This window comes from Protomyctophum parallelum, assembly GCF_964188405.1.
Source record: "Protomyctophum parallelum genome assembly, chromosome: 13".
NCBI lineage: Eukaryota > Metazoa > Chordata > Actinopteri > Myctophiformes > Myctophidae > Protomyctophum > Protomyctophum parallelum.
The window spans coordinates 33596222-33621306 of NC_139708.1; the positions used below are offsets into that span (position 1 = coordinate 33596222).

Below are 25085 nucleotides of genomic sequence, written 5' to 3' on the forward strand. Positions count from 1 at the left end.
TACGGTGCACAGGTCCATGCTGTGTTGTGTTGGCTTTGTGTTGGGTTGTGCGTCTACTCGCGATGACGCATTCCAAAACATTTGCGCACGTGATATTTTAGACGAAAGAAAACTTTATTTTGACTTTGCGCGTCCCGATGGTCTCATCAAAGAGAATTTTAATGATCAACCTTTTTGGTCTTACTCGGTCGTATTCAGAGCTTTTTTTATTATTCTTTTTTTCCCCACCAAATGCCAATAAAATAATATGGGTCGCGCATATTTAATAGAGTCGGTCGGCAAACGGAAACCAACGTTTTTTTTGTTAGGCCTTATATGGGCACACATGAAATCATGCTGTCGTATAATGATGCGTTTGTGGTCCTAATACCTCCACTTATCCAGCAGCTGAAGTTCTGTTTAGTGTCTGCAGTTACAGGCAGGCCTGTTTAGGGACTTGGCGTGTGTGCGTGTGTGTGTGTGTGTGTGTGTCTGCCTTTGATCTTGTGTCATACAGTATGTTAACATTAGGCTTACACTTTGCTCCTTTTGTACACTCTTTGGAGTTTGCAACATAAAGGCCCAGACACTGACACGCACAAGCCAACCTCATTTCTCACCTGTGGCTATAGAATGTGGTAGGTATCAGGTACGGTCGCCCCCAAACCATCTCGTCCCTCGATTCTTCCGCCAACTGCTTGGTGCAGCGGTTCTTGTATTCTTTATTTTGTTTCACTGAGAATAAGGTTAGAAATTAGTTTAGGGTTAGGCATAGTTTTACTGGGGTTAAGTTTAAGTATAGGGTTAGGTTTAGGCATAGTTTTACTGAGGTTAAGGTTAGGAATAAGGTTAGGTTTAAGCATAATATACTTGGGTTACTTTAGGAATACCAGGCCGCGCATTTCCGCCAGCTGTACACCGTGGTGAGATGGTAAAGGGGCGACTCGTTTGGTATTCATGTGGTAGGCTTGGGCAGCGATCCTTGCTATTGCATTAACGTTAACTAGTCACAAGTTCACAACCTATATGGAGTGCAGAGTATGAATGCATATAGAAATCTGATATGCGGAATCTATGAGCCATGGAGGGAGAGGACATGGCAAGGCTTGTAATTTAAAAAAGCCTCACGATTTTCGGGCCCTGGTCTTGGAATGACCTACAAACCAGACTCAAACTGTCTTCTGTGATTCACCTAGTGAGTTTGAAAAGGATTGTCATGGTCACTTTTTCCAGAGACTTCTCCTGCTTCAATGTATATACTGTATATGTTTGCTCTAGTCCTATATTAGTTTAGTAGCAACATATATATATTTTATAATATATTTATTCCTGTTCTTTCCTTGAGCTTCCTAGGTAGGTAGTGGGTACTGTGCTTACAAATGTTACTTGTCTGTCCTACATGTTGTCCTATATTTGTTGGTACTGGCAGAGCTGTGTAACATGTGCCTCTTTGCTTGTCTAGTTCACACTTGTAAAAGAGTTAGTCTCGATGTCGTTTTTACTGGTAAAATAAATCTATATGGTTTAGCAGAATTTTTATAGGGCAATACAGATTTGTAAGTTGGAACTAAAGTAACTTGGACCTTGGACCGTTGCTTTATTGAAATTAAATGTCTCCTGTGAGTTATTTAAAATGTTCTTATATCCTATCACAGGTTATCTGCCTCGGTGTGGTTTGTTTGTTCATTTAAATCCAGTTTCTGTGTTAGAGAACAGCTATGGAGAAATAATACTGATATAGAGGTCAAAGCAGAGCCCTGAGGACTAATTAATATACACAATCTAATTTCCTCCTTAAATAAATAAAGATTAACAGCCTGACTGTCAAATCAACATATCTTTGAACCCTGCACATCCGGCATGAACCAAGAGGCGTCTTTCCCCACCTTGCTCCTTCTCCAAATGCTCTGAAATCAAAGTTTTTGTTGCACAAACCACCCTTCCAGACATTTGAAACTGTATGGGGCCGAATCAATAATTAAGTCAAATTAAGTCTGTTGAAGACAACTAAATGGGTAAACAGGCAAGTCATTTTGTGTTTGTACCTACATTGTGTGTATGTGTGCGCATGCTTGAACACATGCCACTGCCACAGCTTTGCTGCTTTCACTTCCTGTTTGGTGTGTCTTCCACGCGTGGAAGTTCCACCCCCAACAGCTTCCTCTCACCACAACACCGTCCCGCCACTCCTAACTCTGCACCCACATGACACAGCTGGCTTCACATTTCCCCTCACACACACGGCTGAGTTCAACTGCATTGGTATTAGGGATGGAGCTCGTTCATTTTTATTGATAGCGATCACCTTATCGAGCCGGGTCCTTATCGAGCCCACTATCGAGCATTTGCTATTATTTTGTGGAAAGATGGGAGACAATTAATTCTGAACAGAACCTTCTTTTTATTGGCCAGTTTTTTTTTTATATATGTTTTATTGTGGCTTTCGCCTTTATTTTATATGTTTTATGGAGGGACAGACAGTAGGGCTTACAGGAAATGGGGAGAGAGATGGGGGGGAAGACATGCAGTAAAGGCCGTCGGGATCGGGAGTTGAACCCGCGGCACACTGCCAGACTGGAGCAGTGCCTGGACCACTGAGCCATGGCTCAGGCCATTTATTGGCCAGTTGTGATAGTTTGTATGCCAATAAAGAGTTCTAAGGTGCACACACACACACACACACACACACACACACACACACACACACACACTTAGAAGCAGAATATGCATATTATTATATTTTAATAATCTCTTTATTTTAACCAACCAAGACATCCCTTTGCACTACATTTTACTAGGGCCTTATACAGTACCTTTCTAACAGACAGAGGGAACTGTTAATTGTGTACCGTCACTTTAAATGTGTAATGTATACATCATCGTACGGCGGTGTAACGCACCAAAAATAGCCAGTCTACAAGCTCACACCGCGTCTGGTTGCACCACGTTGTGAGCTTGTAGCTCTGCCTTTTCAGCACCGATAGACTGAGAAGTTACATGCACATTGAATAAATTATGTGAGACTATTCAATCGATCCGCGGGTACGCTTCCTCCCCGCAAATATATATCATATACGCGGGGAGGAAGCGTCAGTGAGTCCTCGCTATGGGTCTGGCCGTGCCAGGCTACCAGCTGACGGCTCCCGTGTTTCGACTCGGTGCAGACATGATGCAAAGGTATCGCATTTGGACAGATCATGTCTATGCATTGTCGAAATGCTACCTTTCGTGCATGCAACAACTGTGGTAGGCTACATTATTGCATTTAGCTCCCCTCGTCTTTTTTTTTAATGTTACCAAACTTTTTCACCCGTTCCACCATACTTCCACGGCAAAATGATGACGCACCACGCAACCACCGTCGTGTCCCAGGCCAGCCCCCTAATACCCGATACTCGACAAGCCAAACGCTTATTGATACTCGGGTCTCGATAAATGCCGAACCGGGTTTGTAATGGACCCGATTTTCGGGCTCCATCCCTAATTGGTATATAACGACCCTTGCTAATTGCAGCAGAATTTCATGCAGGAATATCTCGCTGTAATACCGTCCATCTTAAGGTTCATTTCAATTGTGTCTTTCCTCCATAAAGTGAGTGACCCTGCCTTTTCATTTACACTTGAAGCTTTTGGGCATTTATGTGAGCATAATATACATGTTCTTGGTTGACACTCACACAGCAGGAGATGACTAGTATTCTATTTTTGATGACTATTATTCTATTTTATAATTTAATGCTGACTCAATTGAGGAAGCTCAGATAAGACAGTTTCTCTGACTCAGTATTTCTCCTTTTTTGTGTGTGACCCTGTTAAGTAACAAGAACCCCTGTGTGTGTGTGTGTGTGTGTGTGTGTGTGTGTGTGTGTGTGTGTGTGTGTGTGTGTGTGTGTGTGTGTATATATGTGTAGAGTCTTCAGTTAAGTGGCTCTTACAGAGTCTAAACGATAAGCACTAAGCCACGACTTGAGAGGTGCAAGAGAGCAGTATTACGGTTAGGATTACCCACAATGGAAGGACAGCAAATATTGGCCTAGCCTCCGATAATGGAGGGAAGTACATGTTTGCAATGCATGTGGCTTCGGTGTCTCTTCCCCTCTTCTTCCCGTTTGTGCTACATTCTGCGTGGCATCTGCTGCAAGTCAGCTTGTCAGTGGGCGGCCCAAATGTGCCCAGTGAACTGGTGCTGATCAGGGGCACCCATTCTCCACTCTGTCCACAGAGGTGGAAGACAACGCATACACTGATTGTTGATGTGCTCCATCTCTCTCATCTCTCCCACTCACTCATTCAGTCACTCGGACACAATCTCTTATTTTGTCTCCACCAGGCCGAAGGCCTCCCATAGACACTATCTCCATAGTCATGTGATCAACACAGATCTGCACAATTTCCCATCTTCCATCCTGATTGGCTAAGATTGGCTTCCAAAGCTCACATGATTGGTCCGTTTCAAACAAAATGCCACAAATAACACTGTCCAATTTCCATGAAATTATACACGCACATTTCCACTAGTCCGAGGATGACATGCCACTATTTCCCCCCCCAAATCAGCCTCACGGTGGTGCTATAACAGGCCAATTCCTGTTTTTACCTATAACTGCATCGACAACTTATGTATGCTCACTCCCTAGAGGCCATGGAAAAACATTTTCCCTGCATCCCTCCACATCTGCCGGTTATAGGGCCACCGTGAGGCCGATTTCTGCAAAACTCATTGTTTATGTTAGTCGCACAGATTTAATCCAAATCTCACGCAAATCGGTACACATGATCTCTAGTCTGTAGTCATGTGATTAAGACGAGCCTGTTGGATTTTTCAGATTCTACACTGATTAGCTAAGATTGCCTTCCAAAGTTTTCAGGAGTAGCCCGTTTTGTACAAAATGCTGCACATGTCCTGCTCATCCAAAATTCTATCCTCAGAGATGTTATGAGTGATCTGGCTCTGCATTTCCTCAACAAAATGAAGAAAATTGTTGCAAGATTTTTTTTTATATTACTCCTAAACATTTTGCCAAACATCACACACACTCCTATCCTCCTGGTGGAGACCTGTGCCATCACACACACTCCTATCCTCCTGGTGGACACCTGTCCTATCCTCCTGGTGGAGACCTGTCCTATCCTCCTGGTGGAGAACTGTGCCCAGAAGGGCACTTTTTCTAGTTCCTCCTTTTTCTCCTTGTTCATTCTAACTCTTGATAATATATTGATCATCAGTTGAATCAAAATGAAATGATGGCTGTGTGCGTGCGAAATTGCGTTGCCTCTGGCTGCAGGCACACACTGTTTATCGTCTTAACATTAAAGTTTAATGTGGCCTTTAGAGTCCAGCTGTCTCACTTAGTAGCAGTGTCAGCATACCTTATGTGAACCCCAGGCAGTATAAGTCTATCATATTCATAAGAGGTTTTTGAAAATGTAAAAAACTAAAAACATCCTACACGGAGGCACAGCCTTGGTGGGGGTTCCTCGCCTTTGACAGACTGGTTTATATGTTGGCTCTCCCAGCTAGTGGCAGTTTCATCCTTCCCCCACGTTCACACTCTCCTTGTTTCTCTCTCTCTCCTTCATAGAGCTGATGAGTTTAGGCAATGCTGGCTGCATCAGTTGGCCAGAGGCCTCTCAGCCTTATCACCACCACCACCATCATGAGCTCCATTACACACAAGCAGCCAGCCTTGCCTCTCGCTCAATACTGTCTAAAGACAGAGTTGAGCTACTGTGTACAGGAAAGCCCTGTCAAATTGACAGACTCACACACTCGACTAACGAAAGTGAGTGAGGGCAAGGAGAGCGGCTTACACACACACACACAAACTCTAATTCGGTAATCCGACATTGGTCGGATCTGCGGCTCATTAAATCAACCCTATAAAGCAGGGATTAGCACGGCCCCGGCTTCTTTGATCACAGACAGACTACACGCACGTCTGCTCTACTTGGTCTGTTGCATCCATCCATCACTCTACTTCTTATTTCTAGACATGCATAGACAAAGTACTGCTGTCTCTAACTTGTTTTACTTGCTAATCCATTTATCTCAATTAATTTCACCGTCATATTTATTAATTAGGAAAATTGCTTAATTGAAGTCAGTGGTAGTAGTCTTCTTCTGTTCTTCCCTGATGGGAATGGATGGTTACATGCAAGACGAGTAAGACTGCCCTTAACAGAAGAGATGTATTCTCAACAATAGAATTGTGCCAGATTGGCTGCCATGAAAATAGAATGTGCTCAGACAATGTCAGATAGTTATTTATCCCTGAGGAGCTCTGTTTAAACCACAAGTTTGTCACTTTTTTTCTTTAGCCCCCTACTACTTTCTCAGTTTGACTGAGACTCTTGCCAACTCCTGTTACTGTTTTTTTATTGGTAAACAAAGACATTGAATTACCGGTATATAATTAGAGGAAGTGTAGAACAAATTGAGCAATATCGATATTGTGAGACATTCTTACGCTTCTTGAGGTGAATGCTTCCTCCCCAGCTGAGCAGCTGGTCCAGCAGCCCAGATCCACTCCATCACCAACCACAGTTCATGTCACAGAAGTAAAACTATAACGGCTGTCCCCCCTGAACTCACACATCTTTTTGCTCATATCTTTTAGCCCTGTTTTCTCTCTGACTCTCATCCTAGAGTTACGTTGCAGCGCAATATGGGAAAATGGAAATTGCGGCAGTTGAAAGGCTCCACTTCATGCTTCAGCTGTGTTTGTAAACCCAGTATTGTGTAGAAACGGATGGGTTATTAATTATTATGTGTTGTTGCACACACACACACTCACACACAGTCGCTGGTTACTTTGAAGGCCGTAGACTACAATGCGCCATTGGACTGGCCCCATGAAGTGAACGGAGTTGGCGTAACTCGGCAAAGTGATGACGATTTTGACGTAGGCTGGTGGTCTTGCGCAAGAATGTGTTCTTTCATATAAATGGGTATTGTACTGTAAATATGACAGTTGCATGGATGCAAAGTAGTGATTGATGTTGTGTATGGTGAGATGTGTGCAAACAATTTGGTTTGGTAGGAGAAGGCGGACAAAGGATGGGGTGTTGCGCTGGCTATTAGTGTGGCAGGATAAAGTGTACGGTATTTGTTAAAATGTTGTTTTTATGTGGACACGCCCACCAGTTCATTAAGTATGCCTGGTTTGTCTGGTGGGTGGTGATCCACCTGAACTGAAGCCACACCCACAGCTGTTGTATGATAAAGGGGGAGGGGATGATATGGTGGTCACTATATCACTGTTTTTCATTAGCATGTTTGACTGTCACGGTTTCAGCCTCCAGAAAGAAACCCTAAATACAAAGGGAAGACATATATTTCCATATATAACAACCACACCAGGGGGTCCAATTAAGTACTGTCACCTCATAAACACACACACAATTGATGTCAGGCCATTATGGGGCAATTCTGCCTGTAAATTGAAGCAACACGACAACCAGAGCGAGTGTTCAGGTGTGCCAGGTTACAGGTAACCTCACTACAAAAGCAGCATGGCAGTTAAGAATACACCATCACTTAACACTTAAAGTTGCTGTATTAATTAGAATTTACCACCTGTCTATTTTGACTATGTGACGGGTTGACACGTGTTCTTCCATCTTTGTTGAGAATAGCCTTTTGGTAATTAAGGCCTTCAAAATAACAGACTGCCTGTTGCCCGCTATCTGTCTCTGCTATCGAGAGAGCTCGACTTCATACCATCACGGCACTTTAGAATAAATGCATACATTAGGCATGGTCTCAAAGATGTTTTTATCTCCCTCTGCTCGTATCATATTCTTTACACAGATCTTAACCTGTCTCTTTGTAAATGTTAGATTCCATGTAACCCCATGAAACTTAAAGCCACACAGACTAATGGCTGCCGCTAAAATGACATTTCTGATTTACAGTCGCTACATATTATTAGTGTCGGCCACATTATTGCAAGTAAGGTGAAATTATTCTCCAGTCCATATGCATGCTATGTGATATGACTTATGGGAACAGCATTTGATGGAGTTGTGTTGTGTGGTTACACTCAGCTGTAGGGTGTCATGGAGTCTCCCCATGTGGTGATGGCCCAGAGCATTGTGTTAATTACAGTAGCACCGCAAGCCGTCATTAGTGGTAGCTAGCGTAATCTGTGTCTCTCTCTGAGTCATGGCGCCACTTATCCTCACAGCCTGGCTCTGTTCTGTCCTGCTGCAAGCCTCCTGCTTCCCTGCTGGGAGCAAAGGAGGTCACTATGGATTTTTTGACATTCTGTCATGTCAGAAAAAGAAAGTAAGAGTAAGAAAGCGTATCCATCCCTGCTGTGAAGTAAGTGGATCAGTGTTTATCTGTCCCTGTCAGCCTGGTTAATTAATTTTTTGGGTTTACAAGGGCACATTCTGTACACTCGGATGTTGATTGAAATAAGTCTGTAGCCATGCTGCAAATTTGAATATTACAGCACAAAGTCTCCCAGTTCGAGGTTGGTGTTACAGACAGTTCATGAGGATGGGATTCTGGAGTGTGTTTGGCTGTTTGCACAGCTTCTCATCCCTGACATGCACACGCTCATACACAGTGTGATCCAGTGACGCTGCAGGGGTCGCCGCAGCCGCCAAGCCGCCAACGCGTCAACATACAAGGCCTGACATTCCATTCCAACAGGGACGTTCCACATAGTTGAACACTTAACTATTTGCTGTCACATTACTCACATCTATCTAGTATCTACCCTCTCACATACACACTGGAACACATGCACAGGCTACACTCAGAAGTATGCATGATCACAAGTCTCTCTGTGTCCGTTATCTTTTTGTGGTGCAAACCAGGCCCATCTTCGGAACATTTTCACTCGAAGCTGGTGGGATGGACTGTGTGATCCCAGACTGATCGTACTTGTGAGGATGTGTTTTTGAGATCTTGAGATCTGTGGATCATGTAGTTCAATTCCTATATCCATAAAATGGTTTGGTTCATCATGACCCAGTTGATTTGCAGCACTGGATAATCTCACTTCATCACAGCCTGTTCTAGTAGACTGAGAAACGGTAGGACTTGAGTTTGCCTTGAAGCACTGTTTATTTGCACTTCAAAATAAATGTTGTGATTAACCTTTTCACAGGCCTGCCTTTTTTTGTCAGTACCGCATGCACCTTTTCGTCTCATGGAATACATATTTTAATTAAGCAAGAAACATTAAGTGAAGCCCAACACACACCGGGTGCGCAGCGACACGGCGCAGGCGTTGCCGCGCGGCAACACCTGGAAAATAGAACAGTGGCGTATCGGAGCATCAGGCGAGGCGTGAACACGGTCAACACGCGTCGGACGTCGCCGGTGTGGAATAGGTTCATTGAAAACAACGGAGCCGGCTCTTTTGACGCGTGGCGTTCGCAGACGGTGTGTGTTGGGCTTCAGAAACATGCATACATTCAGTTACACAGAAATTTCAGCAGTGTGCTGTGGTCTATTCTGTTGTCCATTGGTCATGTGATCTTTCTTTTGAGTATTTACAAGTTTATATCCCTGTGTTTGTGAGTTAATCCGCGGAATAGGAATGTTTTTTTTTTTTAATTATTTATGTTTGGAGACAACAGACTTTGCAGCCTATGAGGTTATTCTGAGGAAGCTTCACCCGTCTGTAATATGGCTGACCTGCCCAGAGCTCAGATTAATTCACACTCCAGCATAATCCCTGCTTCTCATTCATGACAATCTTATCTGGATTGTGTTTGCAGTGTAGGAACGTGTTCCTCCCTATTTACTCTTTTCCCTTGGTAATCAATCCCTGTGTACTGGTGGACTCATCCTCTCGCATGTTAATTTCTATAATCTAGGTACCAATTTCTGCTGCCAAAGGTTTGAGGTTTGCACAAGTTTACTTATCTCTGCATGGGCATCATGCAGTTTTGATTGTGAGTATTTGTATGTGGGACCAAGTCGGCCTGGTGCCAGCTGTGCACTAGGAGATTATATCTGGATTGAGCCTTGGGTTCCCTATAATAGAAACTCTTGCAACTGTTTTGCCTTGGTCAGATTAAAAAGGCAAAAAACAACAACAATCTCTTTGGAGAGGGGGGGTCGTAATGCAGCTCATCCATAGCATTAAGCATAATGCAGGGTTGGCTTGGAGTCCAGAGAGGCATCTAACTCATGGTCACAATGTTGCAGTTGTGTACTCCCTGTATGGGGAGGAGGACACAGTTGTGTACTCCCTGTATGATGGAGGAGGACACTGTTGTGTACTCCCTGTATGGGGAGGAGGACACAGTTGTGTACTCCCTGTATGGGGAGGAGGACACAGTTGTGTACTCCCTGTATGATGGAGGAGGACACAGTTGTGTACTCCCTGTATGATGGAGGACACAGTTGTGTACTCCCTGTATGGGGAGGAGGACACTGTTGTGTACTCCCTGTATGGGGAGGAGGACACAGTTGTGTACTCCCTGTATGGGGAGGAGGACACAGTTGTGTACTCCCTGTATGATGGAGGAGGACACAGTTGTGTACTCCCTGTATGGAGAGGAGGACACAGTTGTGTACTCCCTGTATGGGGAGGAGGACACTGTTGTGTACTCCCTGTATGATGGAGGAGGACACAGTTGTGTACTCCCTGTATGGGGAGGAGGACACAGTTGTGTACTCCCTGTATGATGGAGGAGGACACAGTTGTGTACTCCCTGTATGGGGAGGAGGACACAGTTGTGTACTCCCTGTATGGAGAGGAGGACACAGTTGTGTACTCCCTGTATGGGGAGGAGGACACTGTTGTGTACTCCCTGTATGATGGAGGAGGACACAGTTGTGTACTCCCTGTATGATGGAGGAGGACACAGTTGTGTACTCCCTGTATGATGGAGGAGGACACAGTTGTGTACTCCCTGTATGATGGAGGAGGACACTGTTGTGTACTCCCTGTATGATGGAGGAGGACACAGTTGTGTACTCCCTGTATGGGGAGGAGGACACAGTTGTGTACTCCCTGTATGATGGAGGAGGACACAGTTGTGTACTCCCTGTATGGAGAGGAGGACACAGTTGTGTACTCCCTGTATGGAGAGGAGGACACAGTTGTGTACTCCCTGTATGATGGAGGAGGACACAGTTGTGTACTCCCTGTATGATGGAGGAGGACACAGTTGTGTACTCCCTGTATGATGGAGGAGGACACAGTTGTGTACTCCCTGTATGGGGAGGAGGACACAGTTGTGTACTCCCTGTATGATGGAGGAGGACACAGTTGTGTACTCCCTGTATGGGGAGGAGGACACAGTTGTGTACTCCCTGTATGGGGAGGAGGACACAGTTGTGTACTCCCTGTATGGGGAGGAGGACACTGACCACAAAGACAATGTTGTATTTCTCTTTCTTAACACGAGCCACAGCTCTTTCTTTCAGTTGCACTTTAATGGCACTACATTGACCCCTAAGCAATGAAGTTGAAAGAGCATTTCTGCCAATAGGACCGTCTTAGCCAGCCATTTCCACTAAGTACTACTATATGTCCTATATAAACTGGTTACATAGGTCTATTGCCCTGCAAGGTTAACACAATCTGCAGGCAAGGCAAGGCTAGTTTCTTTGGCCATACTCATTCAAAGGAACTCCCACGTGGTTCCATGTTATCACAAAGCCACTTGTGTAAAGATTTACGACCTTGTCTGCAAAGCGACTTTCTCTTTGCTCCTAATCTGAGTAAACTGCCGTCATCTCCAGCTCCAGGCTAGAAATGTAATCTCTTTACGCAGCCCTAGCAAACGTCTGCACCGGTCACTAACAACATAATGTGATGAAGTGATACTTGACAAATCGGTTGCCACAACAACAAAGACAGCCTTTCTTCTCTCCTCACTATGGCCCGTTCGACATCTTGGGGCAGTTAGGTGTGTCATCCAACACAGTCTCACTCGTGTCGTCATCAGTAAATGGACATCGCCGGTCTTTCATCAGAGGATTTATATCTTGACCATGAGGTTCATGACCGTCTGAGGTGCATATGATTTTTTTTCACCCAGTGTCAATTATCTAATGTAATCCTAGGCGCTACACTTCCTCTGCCAACCTGGGGAGGCAGCGGACTGGCCTCATGCTGCCTTCTATGCATGAGTAGTCCAAGCTGCTTCTTTTCACCTGACAGGGGAGAGTTTCCCTGGCCGTATGTAGCGAGTGGAAGGAACACGTTATTCCGACCAGTTCCTTTCCCCTCCATCAGGCGCCATGGGGAGGTAGTTACTAGTTTTAGAGACCAGGATTACTGCATGTTTTTTGTGAGGGTACCTACCCTAGGGGACACGGGGAGAACAACGCCAACCCCGCCTCGGGTATGGGCACTGATGACGCAGAGGAGAGGACATGCCCACAGCGTCCCCAGCGGGAATCGAACCGAGGACCTTCTAGCTGTGAGGCGACGGCACTACCGACTGTGCCACCCTTATGTGTCCCTTTTATGGAATACATCTGATTGGTCCATCAGTGTTTGCATCTGAAAACCATGTTGACAAAATGAGATTCCATGATCGCCATAATGAAAATTATTTCAGATCATATCAAACATCGACTCAATGGACACATGCTGTTTTTGGTTGTGAATCTTTACATTGTAAAAAGTAGCATGCGTCCAGTGGACGTCTCGATGCTTTGTTTGATGCGTCCTTTGAAAATGAAATTACATTTTGAAATGAAATGATTAATTTATATTCATGAAAGTCTGTCAGCATGTTTTCATTCACAGGAAGTAATTAACATTGGCTTTTTAGGGACCTTTAATAGAAAAAAAACATGTTTGTGTATTTTTATCTATTTTTAAGTATGCCCTTATTATGATAACCACGGCTATGCTGCTCTAACATTGTGTCAGAGATGCAGGGCTATGAGCATCACTGATACACTGTCAGTTGAGAGTATTGGTCAGCGAAAATAGGGAATCTACAAGCTCAGAATGCAACCTCTGGTCTTGTAGATATGCTATTTTTGAAAGGAAAAATGTTAAACATTTTCAGTTCACCTATAATGACATATTCAAAATAGTGTTGCCAGTTTGAAAGTGGCTAACAAGACCTTGTAATGTATTAGATAGAAACACCTGGCCTGCAGGATTGTTGGCTTTTATTTATACAAGTTAATTATTGAAGGTAATGTGAGTGTGATTAGGACTGGCAGGCATTCTGTCAGGGCCTTCCCTCAGGGACATGCACTGTAAAATGCTTAGTGCTAATTTAACTGAGATTTTACAAATGTAACCAAATCGGTCCATTTGGCTACAATTGTACACTTAAGCAATTAACATTGCTGTGTAATGTTGGAATGTTGCACAACTTATGTAGCCCACAAGTATAGTGAAGAACGCTATGTTGTTTTTGTGGAGGTGTTGTACTGACTAGACTAGATTATTTGAAACAAATGTTTTCCTCTATATCCTCTAGAATTTCAATGCTTTATTTTTAACATTTTAAAATATTCAAATATTTTATATAATCTATTCTAAATTTAAGAAACTCGGTCGGTCGGATGTTGAATGTCAAAGTGTCTGAGGCCTCATACACACGTACAGAACACAAATGTTTGGTCAAACCATGTGACTCCCATTGGAACAGCATTGAGGCGGCCATCAAACACAGACAGAACATAGAACATGCGTTCTGCATGTGTGTATCAGGCCCGTTTTCGGTGCAACACTCCCCCTTGCCTTACCCACCGCACCGACACGACACCTCCCCCTTTAGGATTAGACCGCGTCTCACAGGCAGCAGAGCCACACAGGGAACATTTCCAGGGGTGCGTGGCAGACAGGCAGCATCGGCATTTCGGAACAACATTGACCACCACCTCCTTTGCCGTGCCAGACAAATACAACAGGGTTTTTCGAGTCCCAAACAACGCTGTGTGCGTTTGCGCCAACATATGCACTGTCATGCGCTGTTTCGAGACCACAAAATGGAATGAGCGGGTCCATTTGGCTATACACTCCCAAAGTTACATTACTGTGACAGCGCAGCGCAATGACTGATCTATCTATCTATATATCTGTCTGTCTGTCTGTCTGTGACAATCTATCTTATATAATAACATAAATTTTGTGCCCAAGTTCAACCCAACTTCCCAAGATCATCCGTTAACAATTCCCTCCCAATCAATGTGATCTATTATATTATATATTGTATATTATATTACAGGTCTGAAATAAGTGTCGGCGCTGAAATCGACATGTAAATATGAAATAAATGCTTAAACATGTAGCTAGGTGTAATGTTAGAGACCACAGAAGTGAACCTTTCAAGCCTGTTTTCTCAACTCGCTGTTTTCTGCAAGACATTACTCTATAAGCCATATCTCCAAAACTGGTAAGTCAAACTGAACAACCAATATGTCAATTTGAAGCTATGATTCCCTGCTTTCATATGACATGAAACATTTAAATAAAATAAAAATCCAATGGCAGTCCCTCACTCAAATTTGGCCACATATTAGAACAGTAAGGCCCTAGTATATATAATTATATAAAATAATGTAAATAATGTACAATGTTAACACCCACAGGCATGCACTCATACAAATCTTTTAATAACTAAAATATATGGTGAAAGTGAAGCCAACTATTTTCAGTAGTGGCCATCAACATTGGCCCTGCAGTTCGTCCTAAACCATGTTACATAACAACTTTCGTTGTTGTCATAATTATAAATAAAAAAAGCATTGTTTGGTCAGGGTTGTGGTGGGTTACATCAGTTATGTCGTGGTGTGTTTGGTCAGGGTTGTGGTGGGTTATATCAGTTATGTCGTGGTGAGTGAGTGCGCTTTTTGCCTGTAGTGACTTCACACAACACCTCCCCCTCTGTGCTTCAAGCGTTGAACCTTCGATGTCACCTGTGACAGTCACAGCAGCACAAGCTGCTCGTGTCTGCAGGCCCAGGACATCACAATCTGAGAGCTTTGTGTGAGTCAGTGCTTAGTGGCTCGACTAGACACATTATTAAAAGAGCACAGGGCAAGCAAGCACATGTTTGCCATAATTGTCGTACATTGCCAATGTAGCTATGTAGAATTGATAATCAGAGTTTAGACATATTTTGAATTATTGGAAGAAGAAAGAAATAGTCCAGCTGACTTTAAGAACTGCACACAACAGAAAACCTTTGAGCAGAAAACATTTGAGCATGATAATGTAGCTCTTCTTTAGTGGCAATACTCTGCAGTGGCTAGTTACTGAGATCAGTCTGTGACTGGAGAGGGGTTAGCAGGTGTGTGTGTGCTCGTGGAGAGGGGGTTAGAAGGTGTGTGTGTGGTCGTGGAGAGGGGGTTAGCAGGTGTGTGTGTGTGTGTGTGACGCTCATGTTGTTGGTGCAAAGAGATGTCATTTAGAGCTCACAATATTAGGCACACAGCCCAGGCAGCAGAGGCTGCCTGTTGCCCTTGTTTTGTGTCATGCATCGTGCTTCAAACACACACACACACACACACACACACACACACACACACACACACACACACACACACACACACACACACACACACTCACACACACACGCACATCAGGCTACACACACACACACACACACATGTCACTTAACTCTCCAATCTCTCTTCTATCGCTGTTGTGATCTACCTACCTATACTTTTCTCCAAATGGCACATAGATGCACTCCCCCAGACAGAAGCTTCCTCAGTCTCTTTGAGACACACAGCAACAGGGCCCCACACAGGCTGTGGTAGTCCTCTGACAGCTGCCACGCTGCATGCTCACTGGAGCGCATGGGCTGCTCACACAGTCTCTGAGTTGGGTTGAGCTGAAGTGAGAAGTGATAGGCCACACACACACACACACACACACACTGCCATTGGCACTGACTCTGGCGAAACAGTTGTCATCTGTAAATTCTGATTTACAAATTCACAAATATACACCGGTATAAAATGACTATTAAAGACTATGCTACAGTATACACTCACTGTAGATGCTAATAGGCTGGTTTTTGGTATACAGTAGATTCTACAGTGTATTTCTACTGTGTACACACTGTAGTAGTCTTCTGTGCAATTCTGTGAAAAAACATGAGTCATGGAACAATATAGGGGGGAAGCCACCAGCCTACTGTGCAAACGCTTATTGATTGTATGGGTGCATAACTCAGGGCTTAAAGTTCTCCGTCCTGGGGACGGATTTCCGTCCTGAGGATTTCATAGGTCTTTTATGAGATCAGCGCAGATTCGAAAAAAGAAAAAAATTTAAGGGGGAGACGGGAGTATGTGTATAATGTAGCGATATGATGTCCAAATCCGTGAAAATGCAGCCTGTCTCTTTAAGAAGATAGTGTGCGCGCTCGCCCCTCCCACTCCCCACTCTCTGCGCTCAGAGAGAGAGCACGGCGCTCCACTGCTCCAGTGCTCCTGCGGCAGACCTGCGCTGCTGACAGAGAGAGCCTAATGCGTTCATATTTCCCTCTACCCAGGCCAGAACAGTCAGAGGGTTTCCTTTAAATTAGCTTAGTGCAGTGATACTGTGGAGGATTTATTTTCAACGCAAATGTGTATTGCTTGCCTCGTTGTTGGTATAACAAGCAGCACTCTCCAGCTGGCTAGTGGCTACTAGCCTAGTAGCCGTTAGCTGCGTGCATCGGTCCTTGTGCATCGGACCTGTCTGCCAGCCTCTACATTCTCCTGCTCAACTCTACTGAATATGAATACTGATTTTATAATATTGAATGGAACTCACAGGGAAGACAGTGATAAACTACACAGAGGCTAATGAATGTAGACATAAATGTACCATGCACATTCGTTTTCAAATATAATTACTATAACTATACTATTACTAAATAGCCAAAGTGCCCAGATGTTGCTGGGAAATACAGCTCCATCTCACTGAATTAGAATATTTTGTAAAAGTTGATTTTCTTTTGTAATATAATTCAAAAAGTGAAACTTTCATATAATTTTTCTCAATTCATTGTGCATAAAGTGAAGTATTTAAAACCTTTTTTTGTTTTAATCTTGATGATTATGGCATACAGCTCATAAAAATATCTCAATGAATTAGAATATTTTAAGAGAAATGTCGACCATCTGAAAAGTATACAGTTAATACTTGGTCTCATCAATGGGGCGTGGCATGGAGGTGATCAGCCAGTAGCACTGTTGAGGTGTTATGGAAACCCAGGTTTGCTTTGATAACAGCCGTAAATTAATTTGGATTGTTCAGTCTCATGTCTCACACCTTCCTCTTGACAATACAACCTAGATTCAATGTGGGGTTCAGGTCAGGCCAGTTGGCTGGTCAGTTAAGCACAGTAATACCATGGTCATTACACCAGTTACTAGTAGTTTTGGCACTGTGGGCAGGTGCCAAGTGCTGCTGGAAAAGGAAAATCAGCATCAACATAAAGCTTGTCAATGTACACAGTGCTGTAAAATATCATAATAGATGGTTGTGTTGAGACTCTGGACATGACAAAACACAGTGCTGATTTAGGCCATGGTATCTGCATGGTGTTGGTCCACTGACAGTGAAAACTTAACAATGGTTTCAACAGATCTTTTTAGCTTCAGTATGTTGACAAGCTTCATGGAGATGCAAATGTTCCTTTCCAAAATTCCAGCTAGATTTGGCACCTGCCTACAGAGCCAAAACTACTAGTAACTGGTGTACTGACCATGGTATTACTGTGCTTAACTGACCAGCCAACTGGCCTGACCTGAATCATCAAGATTAAAACAAGAAATGTTTGAAGTACTTGAAGTACACTTTATGCACAATGAAATAAGAATATATGAAAGTTTCAATTTTTGAATTTTATTACAAAAACTTGCAACCTTATAATGCAGGTGCATAATGGACTACTGAAGGCTACATGCCTATAAGTGTCTTCCTCTGGGTTTTCTTTTTTACTTTAACACACTGTTGCTATGCACCATGTGGCTGTAAAGGCAAGCCCTACAGTCATTTCAGAGTATTTATTGATTGGCCGGACTAGCAATATAATACAACATAACTTCAAAAGCTGCTTCTATAAAATGAAGCATGGATTGACACACATTCGGTAAAGGCAACTTTGGGAAAACATCATTTTACAACCCCAAAATTTGGTGTGCGCTGCGCGCGCCATGGTATTCATTTATGATTCATTTGTATTTATTTATTTTATCGCTGTCTAGGACAGGGGTAGATCGGTGCAAATGTGGGGGGTTCGCCACATCCCCACATGGTTTGAAAAGTGGTCTGAAAATCTTCAGTCTTGGGATTTTTTTTGGCTTTAACCCCTGATAACTGCATATTAAAAGGCGGATACGTTCCATGTGCACTGACTTAGATTTGACCTTGTCCACCTAAAAAAGATGGTAGTAGGGCACGATCCTGGATCATACACTGGCTAAATGAAGAGCCACTTCACCCCTTTTGCAACCAGATCTTATTTTAATGTTTCGGAGACAAACACTTTCCTTGGGTTTTTATGTGGGTAATGTGTTTTTAGCTATTTTAGCATTTCAAAGTGTCCATGGGTTCCATGATGTCATGGACACTGGGTTCACTTACTTCCTGGACTACATGTTGTCTCAGTAAGACAGCCCTCCCCCTAATTGTAGTCCAGGAAGGAAGTGAGCCCAGTGTCCATGACATCATGGAGCCCATGGTTGGATACCTTGAAATACTGAAATATCTAAAAAGACAAATTAATCACATTAAAACCCCAGGCCCTTCCAGGATCGTGCCCTACTACCATCTTTCTTTAGGTGGACAAGGTCAAATCTAATTCAGTGCACATGGAACGTATTTTACCCATTGCACCCATAAGGGATTCAGTGGAAGGGAGCGGAAACAAACGGCACATTAGTCAGCAGGCCTGATCTGAGCTGTCTGTGGATTTTCTGTTCTCTTGGAAGAAACTCGTTGGTGTTGCACCTCAGGGGAAGGACTCATCCACCAGTAGTATTTCTTGCGCTTTTTGCAATGAGGAGCCGATCAAATACACAATATTACTCCCTACACCCCCCCCCCTTCCAATGAGCTCTACTCACTTGGCTCCTTTGAATAACATTGACTCTGACTCACTATCTTCTACTACAGTATTGTGTTGGGAAGGATGAGATTCACGACCAGCCCTGGCATCGTCTGAAACTGTTTAGAATGTCAATGTCAACGAGACAACAGTTAAGTCTTATGACTCACAGATTACTAGGTGGTCCATCTCTATTCTATCTTATAGCAGATTGATATTTTCTCGCAGGCTGTTCAGTGGTGCTTATACAGTACTCCAGGTCCGGATTCTTTGATGTACCCATAACATGTTTGGCAATATATGACCTAGCACACATCTGTAAATTCAATATATATGCAGTATTTGATATCACTTTGTCTTAGATTTACGTACAGTCCCTGGTTGTTTTGTGGTGAAAAAGAAAAGGAAATGAGCTTGGCTCGAGCATTAAAACATTTTTAGCATTTTAACACACATTTTTGATTGTTCAACATAAAATGTACTATTACATTTTATTTAGTCGATTTTTATACAGAATAGAAATGCATGGTTACTGACATAAACTCCCCAATGTGACATGCCACATTATTCACATTCTTCATATTCTGAAAGCTACGGTCAATTATACATGGCACGGGAAAATGCACTGAACATTGAGGTAGTGTAATATTGCATATTCGGCCTATACTCCCTGTCTGTCACCATAGCTTTTGTAAATAGAAATGTTATTGTACTGGAACTATTTGAAGTTGCCCCCTTGCACAGGAAGTTCTCCCTTTGACTCTCACTCTGTTGATGCCTTGCTACATAAACCTTATTTTGAATATGTTTGTCATTGTATTTGTCTGGTTAAATTGCCGTGTTCAAATTATATTGAATCTATTTTATTTTGGAATGGAAAAAAGTTAAAGTTTGACGCCTCTCTGTGGGCTCCCTCACCTGAGGGTGATACAGCTTAGACCTCGAACCCGTCGGTCGGTGAGCGTCTTTTACAGATAATGGGCACACAGCCACACACCCACTTAGTTTCTCTCCTCCCCTCTTATATTACACACGCACGCGCATGCACGTGCGCGCGCACACACACTCACACATGCACACTCTCTCACTCACACTAACACACTTTTGAAAGTTGACAGCAGTATTTCAATGTTTTTAGCATTCACTTATTATAAAAGCATTTGCAACAAGTAGCAGCAATTTATTAAAATGTAATTGAATTAAAGTTAGTTGCTCTGTTTATATGAACAGAATTTCTATGTACAGAGGTTATTTGCTGTAAACAGTGTTATGTACACACAATGATTTGTATTCCTTAAGGTGGTTCTATTCCATTTGACATCCTTTTGTCACAGCAGCTCACAAATCTTGCTGCTGTGTTTGCACATTGTTGTACTTCACCCAACAGATATGGGAAGTACTCTCTTCCACCCCCTCTCCCTGTCCACCTCACAACAATCTGTACTCAGTAGGAAGGATGTCGCACACACCATTTCCTCCTCTTTATTGCCCTTTTTTGAAGAAGAGGAGAAAAAAATGTGTAGCCTTTGTTTTTTGTTTTAATGTGTGAAGTTGATTTAGCAGACAATGGCATCGACAAATGGTTAAAGGTGCATTCAGTGATTTGGAAAACCCCCCGGTCCGCCCCAGTAACAAGATGTGCACATGCATGCAGTACAGTGGGGGGACACGAGACAGCACACACACCAAGGCCAGCCCCCGCTCGATCATGATTGGTGGAAGGCCCCTCTCTATCCTGATTGGATGAAGGCTGGGCCACCTAGCCAAAAACGAAACCTACGGTTTTTTGACCCCCAGGGGTTAACTGGGGACAGGGAGGAACTCCTTATATGGTCAGCACAATCTATAGTAGGGAGGATTATCAAAAACAAAACAAAAAAATAAGTCCTATTCGAATTAAGTGAAATCACTGAATATACCTTTAATGTGTAGTTGCACAGCTGCGTCACAATACCAGTTAAATATGTAGGAAGGAACTAACCAATAGGCTGATGTGAGAACAGTCGGTGTCTGTGATAATTTTATATTGAGGTTTGTCTCATTTTCTCACACCTTCATCAAAGTGATAAAAGCACCTGAGCCCGTAAAACCACTGGTGCCATCTAAACAGCTGTTTTTTGCTTGCTTACCTTGCTCTCGTTTCCATAATATCACTCGATGATCTCTCACGTTCATATTTTGAACGAGAGGCATGTTGAAGTCAGAAATGAAGAGCTTAGTATATCCATCTGGTCAAAACCACGGAGAGCGCCCTAGATTAGCAGATACAAGGCATTCTTTCTGCAGCGGTAAACTAGGAGGTGACCGGGACCTCAGATGAACGAAGAGTATGGTGGCCTTGGGGGCCAACTAAAAAAAAAAAAAAAAAAAAAAAATCTGAATATTCTTCTCTCGTTTGATATAATTGAAAAAGCGTGACGTGTACACCCGTCCTAGCAACCCGTCGATTGGATTGCTTATGATGTGTGCACACGTCGGATGGACTGAACCAGTTAAGAGCGTCTTCTAAGTACCTAAATTGCCTAAACTACAACCTGTTACAATTTAAACAGGTTGATTGATTTTGACATGTCGAAAGACAGACACACTTAAGGCTACAACATTAAAGTCACATGTATGCAAACGGAAATTACAACACCTGGCCCAGCTGTCAGATATTTGCCTCCCTGCCTCTGGTAAACATACTCAATGCTGCGTTCCGATTCAGTGGTGGAGGTAATAACGAATGAAATTAATGAACCCAAATAAAGTTACAATTGAAACTACAGCCTGCTATTCTACATTGTGAAGATAGAGCATAAGAAACCACAAGACCGCTTAATTCTTTTGTTTGATTTTTCAGGTGCCACATTTAAAAATACAACGATGCGTGAAATTGAACTTGCGTAGCTTTAAGCGTCTGTTTGCATTCATGCAAAACCAGAGTATAGTTGATGGGTGAATGGGTGAATCGACAAACATACTATTGAAATGGCCTCTTACTCCAAAGAGAAATGTATTAAATTTTCACCCTCCAGATTCTTAAGGCCTACTAGAGGTTTGAATTAAGAGCATGTGACAACATTTTCTATTGAATATATCTATTCTCTATATCGGTAAAAATAAATGGGTGTCTTCCTCCTATTGGGATTTGATCTACTTTACCTCCTAAAGGATACAAATTTTTATGACTATAGCCAATGTAATTTTTTATATGCAATGATTAATCTTATATCTTAATAATTAGAAACAATATGTTTATTATTTTGAAAAATATTTTTTGTGTTACCGTTATTCTGTGAATTAAATTTAATTGATTTTGGATGTTTATCACTTTGGTTGGTTTCAATCTTTAACCACACTTGCCGTGCTTGTCAGCCTCTTGGTGTACGAGATTTCCATTCCATCTTTCTTATATTACCTGACAAAGATTCAAGAAGTAAGCAATGCATCTACAAATTGTGCAATGAGCAATCTGATTGTGATGTCCATATCATATAAATAAACGTCAAAGTATCGTCAAAACATTTAACTTTTTGTGGCCTGGAGCAAGTGTGTGGGTGTAGAGCTTTAACACCTACATGGTGTGTGCGTAATTACTCTCCTTCATCCCACTAACCAAAACCAGACTGGTTGTTCGATATGTAATGGTATCATCATCCCTTTACAGTTTACAGTGATGTGTATGATTCTCTGGTTGTTCGTTATGTAATGGTATCATCATCCCTTTACAGTTTACAGTGATGTGTATGATTCTCTGGTTGTTCGTTATGTAATGGTATCATTATCCCTTTACAGTTTACAGTGATGTGTATGATTCTCTGGTTGTTCGTTATGTAATGGTATCATCATCCCTTTACAGTTTACAGTGATGTGTATGATTCTCTGGTTGTTCGTTATGTAATGGTATCATTATCCCTTTACAGTTTACAGTGATGTGTATGATTCTCTGGTTGTTCGATATGTAATGGTATCATTATCCCTTTACAGTGATGTGTATGCTGCCATCTGCATGTTATCTGTTGACCTGATGGATTGGATTCGTCACACACTGCAACCTTCTTTCAACAGTGACTAATTTGTGACCTTTTCTTGTCTTTGCCAGGTATTAAATGAAGAGTGTGACCAGAACTGGTACAAGGCAGAGCTAAATGGGAAAGATGGCTTCATCCCCAAGAACTACATAGAGATGAAGGCTCATCCGTAAGTATAAAAGCATGACATGCCATGCACACGTGTGTGTGTGTGTGTGTGTGTGTGTGTGTGTGTGTGTGTGTGTGCGAGCGCACGCACACACACTCTACGCAGTTGTTTTCTAGGCAGAAGTCAACAAGACGTTCGCCTTCGGAAGTACGGGAGCTGTGACTCAATCGCCGTAGCTGTCAAAATCGTTAAGCAAACAGCCGTCAGTGACGGCAACATTGGTTCCCATGGTGACGCGTCTATGCAGCATGTGTCAAACTTATTTTTAAACACCCCGCCGCACATCAGCTAACTTGCCGATATTGCTTAATTCTTACATGCGCTGTACATGATCAGCAGTCGAAAGAGGAAGGTGCTGGAGCAATCTGTTATTCTAAAACCGTTTTAATAAACATGGTTAAAATGACATGGTATTAGTGTTCTTCATTCAGAGAATGCCAACACATTACACAGCATAAGAGAGCAATCGGTGTAAATGTACAATAAACATGGTTATGACATGGCGTTGTAAACACTACGTGTAAGTGTAGGTTCTGCCGTAGTAGAAAGGGCTGCGACGGAGAGCAGGTTTATGTATCGAGCACTGATCCATTTCCGGTTGCCGCAGCCGACTGCCGTAGCCGTCGTTGCTTAAAGTCGCTAGTAACGCCACGCAGACACACACAGGCTCAAAAAGCTAGGCTGCTAACAACATTTACACGTTTCAATAAAGCAATATTTTTCTAATATGTTCAATGGGCATTTACATTTAATAAAAAGGCGGAGAACAGTTATACTGTGAAATACATATGCCACAGTCTTAGTTTGTCTGAACTTTTCAAACATTTTCCAAGCCATCACATTCTATCTCTAACTGAAATTTGAGAAAATGCCAAGCTATTTTATCAAGGGCCATGTAGGAGGCCATGTAGGAGGCCATATAGGAGGGCTCTATGGGGGGAGGCACGTAGCCAATGACAAACTACAGTACTAGATGTAATTTGACTAGCTGAGATTTTAACACTCTGAACGGATGCCTGATTTATAGTTGGTCTAGCTCCGATGTGACGCACTGAAAATGGCAGATCTACAAGCACACAGTGTGCTGAGCTGCCATGCGTTTTGAGCATGACACTTGTGTGCAACCAAGTATAACTCAGACTTTAGACTTGCCCAGCACGACTACTCTGGTGATGGTGGTGACTGGTGATACATTACACTGTTCCTGTAGGTACAAGCAATGAAAGATTAATTTGAAGAGAGGATGCATCAATAGCTGAGGGGCTCTGTAAATTTGTATTGTCCGATTATCAAACTCTTAAAAGAATCCCTGGCTAATGAGACAAATATGCCTTAAAACATTATACTTGCGCTCTATACATTTTTTTTTAAATAAAAACACCATCAATATTTTATTTGTTTCATAAATAGAGAATCTTTCACTCAATATTATGTACGAATCCACAGAGGGGTGCCCTGGGCGCGGCCATTACTGAGGTGTAATCCATGGAACAGTGCCCTGTAGGCCAGGTGTAGCTAATCAATGCTGTGGCGGTTAATGGTACACCTCAGTAATGGCCGCGACCAGGGCATGCCTCTGTGGATTCGTCTATAGGGACTGCTCCTGTCGCAAGTTGATGATTTCATATGTCAATGTGTGGTCCAAACCTATGGAATGCATGCATTGCTTTGTGCTCATATTAACCTTAGGTTGTATTAAGTTGTTTTTTATTAGCGTATGCATTTCATAATTCCATAGGGCTACACCACACATGGACATATGACATCATCAACTTGCGAGGGGAGGCATATTTGCCTTATTAGCCAGGGATCCTTTTAAGTGACCTAGGACTAGAATAAAACCTTCCAATTCAAACTGGAGGGACTAGTTTTAATTGTTAGTTTGGCCATGTATCCTGCAGCTAAACTGTGTAAGTGCCCTAGAGAAAGTCTGGAGG

The 25085-nt window shown here is 42.8% G+C and overlaps 1 protein-coding gene across 1 annotated transcript in view; it reads left to right on the forward strand.

Annotated features, from left to right (window-relative positions):
- Window positions 1–25085, forward strand: part of grb2b (growth factor receptor-bound protein 2b) — a 50257-nt gene that overhangs the window by 17523 nt on the left and 7649 nt on the right. Inside the window, exon 3 of the mRNA XM_083779450.1 lies at window positions 23051–23148. Within this exon, the coding sequence (XP_083635576.1) occupies window positions 23051–23148 (98 nt within the window). The remainder of the gene's footprint in view (window positions 1–23050; window positions 23149–25085) is intronic.